The sequence below is a fragment of the Solanum verrucosum genome, unplaced genomic scaffold (assembly GCF_900185275.1).
Source record: "Solanum verrucosum unplaced genomic scaffold, falcon-dt-bn FXZP01000113.1, whole genome shotgun sequence".
NCBI classification, from domain to species: Eukaryota; Viridiplantae; Streptophyta; class Magnoliopsida; order Solanales; family Solanaceae; genus Solanum; species Solanum verrucosum.
The window spans coordinates 1,667,719-1,673,718 of NW_026020105.1; the positions used below are offsets into that span (position 1 = coordinate 1,667,719).

Here is a 6,000-nt window from a genome sequence, read left to right on the forward strand (position 1 = left end):
GCAAGATGAGTAAAGAAATAAAGCCAAACATAGAATTAAAAAATATTAGCAGCTTACTGTATATAGGAAGGCAAGAGAGGTATTCAATTATATTGCACAATTTAAAGACACATACATAACAACATAAGAAGTAGCATAAAGCCATAAACAGTGTCAAATACATAAGCTCTCATGGCTATAGGAACAAAGAAGAAGCTTTCAATAAAGACTAATCCACCCTCTAATATGAATTATAACTAAGCAGACTATTCAGGTTCTGGAGGATATGTTGAGGGCATGTGTTATTGATTTTGGTAGTCGTTGCCTCGTTGGGACCAATTTTTGCCTTTGACGGAGTTTGCATACAACAACAATTATCATTCCGACATTGAGATGGCCCTGTTTGAGGCCTTATGTCAAGGAGATTTATATAATTCCCCCAAAAAAATGTTTTTCCCCTATTTGCACAGTATAGTTTTCCCACAAAGAGGATTCAGTTGAACCCCCTTGGCTCTATAGAGCTCCGCCCCTGTAAGTCCCTTAGTGCACATTCTCTTATCAGGTTCCAGCTAGACCAGTATTACATTTTTACCTTTGCTAGATCAAAAAGAGGGTACCATGGAATAACTGAATTGGGAACTCATTTGGTGCTTCAGTCTAGTGCTAGTGATGCCTTGCAGGCTGTTTTGACTTATTTGAGATAATTAGCTGAAGACTTCCATGAACATAGGCAACTCTTTGAGCAATTTACATCTTTTGTTGCTGGGAATGTGGGGAAATGTATTTATTAAGCTGATGAAATGTTGAAGCTGTTTGTCTTTTCTGGCTTGAGCCAGTGTTGATTTGTTTTTGAGAGGGAAACTGATTTTTTCTGTGAGAGATTTGTTTTTGGATAATGTAGACCATAAGTTGAAACTGGACATACATTAATGCAATCGTATATGAATCATAATAGTTTTGGATGTTTTGTTCTTATGCTAGTTATTTATGCTCTGGTCATGGTTCCTGAAGTAGATCCAGAACATGCTCTGATGATTGAAGAAAATTATCCGAATCCAATGCTAATTGATCCAAAAAGAGACCGCTTTCCGTGCTGCATTGTATGGTCACCACTTCCTGTCTTGTCTTGGTTTATCCCCTTTATTGGGCATATAGGGATTTGCAGGGAGGATGGCGTGATCTTGGACTTTGCAGGGCCAAACTTTGTTTCTGTTGACAATTTTACATTTGGCGCACCAACTCGCTATTTCCAAGTAAGCACAGAGCAGGTATGTCTGCTGGTTCTAACTAGGGATGGCAATGGTGCGGGTGGGGGGCAAACCCGCAATGACTTTTCTCTGCCCCGCTCCGCCCCACATAGCATAATTTTTTATTTTTCCCCGCCCTGCATATACCCGCTCCGCATATACCCACCCTGCAAAACTTCAACATAACAGTACATGTGCTTAATTTTGACACTTAACTTAAGTAAAACAATGCTGTAATTTATTAAGTTTTTCATACACTTTAGTTTCTCATTTAAGAATCTGCTACATTACTTTCTAACACCATGATTATGAAGGTAAATAATAAAATATATAGCCTAGTCAGTACACAAATTAATTAGAATCAGAATTCATCACAAGTGATGCATCATTTTACTTGATAAAATATTGTATAAATACTAGAGACAAAAGATAGGCATAATAAGCTTAGAAATTCAGTGTCAACTGTCCACTGATTTGCATCTGCTATTCACCCAATTTAGTTGAACTTCAAAAGAAAAATAAACCCTACCCATACCCGCCCTGCCCCACATGTTTTCCTAAAAAAGTATTTTGTATCCGCTCCGCCCCCGCAAAAACATTAACCTGCACTGCCCCGCAAACACTATAACCCGCCCCGCTTTGCAACCGCCCCGCCCCATTGGCATCCCTAGTTCTAACTGGGTTTGTTTCTGTTAAGGACTTGCTTACTCTAATCAAGCTGTCACTGGCTTGTTGTGCCCTTGCTCTTGGTTCTTCCTGCAGATTTTCCATCCAAGCAGATGTAGTAACTTTTATTATGTGATTGAGTAGGATTCATTGATTTTGCTATTTGGTTGGTTGGTCCTAAATCCTAATGCATCTTTACTTTGTTTTCATCGCTTTTATGGCCGACAGTGCTGCTGCCTTTCCCCTTATTCAGCTGAACCTACGGGTGAATATGTCAAGAACCATGATGAATCTGGAAGCGATGTTGACACATGGGAATCTGCCATAAGAAAGAGCATTCAAGAATTCCAACACCAATCTTACAGCATTTTCACTTGCAACTGCCACTCTTTTGTAGCTAATGGTTTGAACAGGCTGGGGTTTCAGGCTGGTGGATGGAATGTAGTCAACCTGGCTATTTTCATTTATCTCAAGGGACGTTGGGTAAATAAAACAGCTATGGTTAAAACCTATTTACCGCCTCTCGTTGTGCTTGGATTTGGACTAATCTTTGGAGGAGGGACTTTCCTTACTTACCTGTTGATTTTCATGTTTGTTCTTATCGGTTGGTTTCTCCTTGGCACATATTGTTTCAAGAAGTTGATCCATGTGTAGTCAGTCGCTCGAGATTATTTGATTCCTGTAGTCTAACACTTGTAATTTTGGACATGATACAAGTAACTTCTTTTTTTAGTTAATATACTCCCGTACGGCATAAAACGTCTTGCCTAATTCGCGTCTTTTGAAACACTGCAAATAACTTAGAGCTGGTTACTTCAAGTTCTGTATGTGTCAAAGATCGTTGAAAAAGCTGGCTTCTTTTTTTTTGGTTTCCCACCCTGTGTCAGCCGTCAGGTATCCACATCGGAGCCTGACTAAATTTGGATTCGCGCCGAAAAGTCCCACATTGGGAGGGGTAAAGTGTTTCCTAACAAAGGCGACTCCATATCCAAAATGGCTCGAACCTGAGACCGGTCATGATGGAGTTACCACTCCACCACAACCCTGGCTTCAGTTTCACTTAAAAGATATTTGAAAGTGCAGCTGTTTCTTGTTCCATTGAGATGTGATGTCGGAGAGGCTTGAACATATGGGATGTCCCAGCAGAGACAAGAAGTTTGATTTTTTGTCCAGGGAAGGAAAAGTAAATGTAAAAATTGTAAATTTTGTGGTGCTTTTAATCTGGAATTCTGTTAATATTTTTTTACTTGTTTATCATATTGTTATCGTGGCATCAGACTGCAGCCATAGAGCTACCAAGAAGCATTCTCACAGCCGTAGAGGGGTGTTCACGGGTCGATTTGGATTGGTTATTAGTCAAAATCAAAATCAAACTAACTTAATTGGTTTTAAAAATATCAAAATCAAACCATATCAAATATAATATACATTTATCGATTTGGTTGTTATCGATTACGGTTTGGTTTGGTTCGGTTATTAACCATACACAAAAATAAAAGAAACAATTTATTCAAAGCCAAAAATAATTAGAATGAGTGACAATATTGAACTTTCTATCACTAAATTTACTATGAATAAAGCTTTAAAATTTACTATTTTGATCTAGAAGGAAAAGACAATAACATTTTCAGTCTCACAAAGAATTGTCATAGACACACATATACATGAAATCAATAAGATAAATGTTCTCGGACATTTTTGCTTTCAATAAGTAAATTACAAAGATTTTTTTTATGAAAACATATATAATATCTTTAAAATTGTTTATAAAAAACAATATATTAAGTATGTATAATAATAAAATATATGTATATAATTTATCGGTTCGATTCGGTTATTTCTTCGGCTTTTTCGAACAAAATCATAACCAAACCAAATACTATCGGTTTTTTAAAATCTAAAACCAAATCCAAATAAAATCGATTTATTTTATTAATTTAATTCAATTTTTATCGAAATCATGAACACCTCAGAGAAATGAGTTGATATTGACGAGAGATTTATTTTTGATTTTGATAAAATTAATAAGGAATAAATCATCAAATTGGATAATTTGATAATTATAATTATAATTATATGATATTGATAAGGTACGAAATCAGATAAGTATGAGCATCTAACATAGAGCTACGTGCACAAATAGATATACTTGACACGTTAGGAAAATTGATATAAATCAGAATACGAAACCAAAACTCTATATTTAAAATTATTAGTGGAAGCATTTTCTTATTTTAATTGATATTTTGGTAGCAACTAATACTATTCTTTTAGTCCTTTTTATTTGTTAGCACACCTATCAATAAAGTATTGATTATTATAGTGAATTTGTTATTTTACTCTTATTAATTGATATAATTTTAAATAGCTTTATTCACTATATTTTCTAAAGATATTAATTTTATATTATTGTTGTAAATAATGAAATGTGGATGCCATGCAGCAAATTCACACTTCATGACTTTGGAGATCTCCTTCATGACTTTGAAGGATTTGAGATATACTTCTTTTTTTTTTATCCCTCCCTAGGAGCTGTCACCTCTTTTGCTCCCATGGTGACTTGAACTCGCAACTTTTGGGTTGAAAGTGAGAGGTGCTTACCATCCGAGCAACTCCCTCTCGGCGATTTGAGATATACTTCTACTTTCTATATTTACTCATCTTGTATGTAGACATAAATGCATTGAAAGATTGGAAGAAAAACATTACTGCTCTTTCTCTCCATTTCTTTGTTATTTAGTTTCTAATACATTATTTTATAACACGTTATCATCACGAAGTCTCTTATAAGATATGTTTCAGTGATATAACTATTTTTATTTTCATAATCTAAACACAAGTATACATCAGAATATTTTCAGTTTTTATGTTCTCTAAATAATATAAGATGATAGTGAATTTTATTAATTAATTAAAATAAAATTTCTTATTAAAGAATACTACATATGATATTCTTAATTTTCAATGGTTAAAAGTTTATTATTTTAATCTAGTTTGACTATTTTTATGATAGTTTTCATCATGTCAAATTTGTCAAAATTGGAGTTCGTGGCACTTGATATTTCTGGCAAAAAATATTTGTCATGGGTACTCGATGTTGAAATTCACCTAGATGTGAAAGGTCTTGGTACCACCATTACTGAGGGTAATGCAGCATCGAGTCAGGACAAAGCGAAGACTATGATTTTTCTTCATCATCATTTGGATGAAGGATTAAAGGCCGAATATTTGACAATGAAAGATCCACTTGAATTGTGGACTGATTTAAAGGAAAAGTATGACCACCTTAAGACAACAGTATTGCCAAGGGGTCGTTATGAATGGATACACTTACAATTACAAGACTTTAAAACTGTATGTGAATATAATTCTGATGTTTATAAAATAACTTCCCAATTAAAATTATGTAAGGAAAATATAAAAGATGAGGATGTGTTGGAAAAGACTCTTACTACTTTTCATGCCTCAAATCTGGTGTTACAACAAAAATACCGTGAAAGGGGATTTAAAAAGTACTCTAATTTGTTCTCATGCCTTCTTCTAGCTGAGCAACATAATACCCTTTTGTTGAAAAATCATGAAGTCCATCCCACTGAAACTGCTCCATTATCAGAAGCAAATGTGGTAGAAGCACATGGCCAGTCTGAAAGAAGACAAAATAAAAATCGGGGTCATAATAATGTGCGTGAACGTGACAATGGCAGGAAACGATATAATAATCATCGTGGTAGTGGTCATTATAAAAGAGAGAACAATATGAGTTCTCAAAGTAATCCTTTAAGAGGCAACTGTCATCGTTGTGACATGAAAGACCATTGAAAGAATGAATGTCGGAAGCCTGGACATTTTGTCAGACTTTATCAAAATTCCTTTAAAAGAAAGGCAAATAGAGATGGTACATCTTCTTCTAATACTCGGATATAATCACACTTGACATTTGAAAATAATGTTGAGGAAAGACCTTCGCAAATGTACAATGATAATATTGAAGCGAATTTGACTTTGAAGAATGATGATTTTAATGACCTCAATGATATTACTCATTTAGAGGTTGAAGACTTCTTTGGAGATCGTATCTGATGTTTGATGTTATTTTATGATGTACAAT

At 34.7% G+C, this 6,000-nt stretch overlaps 2 protein-coding genes across 3 annotated transcripts in view; both read left to right on the plus strand.

The window, feature by feature from the left end:
- Positions 1 to 2,620, plus strand: part of LOC125825221 (protein RTE1-HOMOLOG) — an 80,756-nt gene extending 78,136 nt beyond the window's left edge. For both annotated transcript variants that reach the window (XM_049504561.1, XM_049504559.1), the window contains exons 2-3: positions 961 to 1,247; positions 2,121 to 2,620. In XM_049504561.1, coding sequence (XP_049360518.1) covers positions 978 to 1,247; positions 2,121 to 2,546 — 696 coding nt within the window. In that variant the 5' untranslated portion in view covers positions 961 to 977 and the 3' untranslated portion in view covers positions 2,547 to 2,620. The remainder of the gene's footprint in view (positions 1 to 960; positions 1,248 to 2,120) is intronic.
- Positions 2,621 to 4,913: 2,293 nt separating this feature from the next.
- Positions 4,914 to 5,711, plus strand: LOC125825182 (uncharacterized). Its single transcript, XM_049504516.1, has one exon. The coding sequence runs from the start codon at positions 4,914 to 4,916 to the stop codon at positions 5,709 to 5,711; it is 798 nt and encodes a 265-aa protein (XP_049360473.1).
- The last annotated feature ends 289 nt before the right edge of the window (positions 5,712 to 6,000 follow it).

Coding starts and splice junctions, on each gene's coding strand:
- LOC125825182 (XM_049504516.1), top strand. CDS start 4,914: ATGTCAAATTTGTCAAAATTGGAGTTCGTGGCACTTGATATTTCTGGC.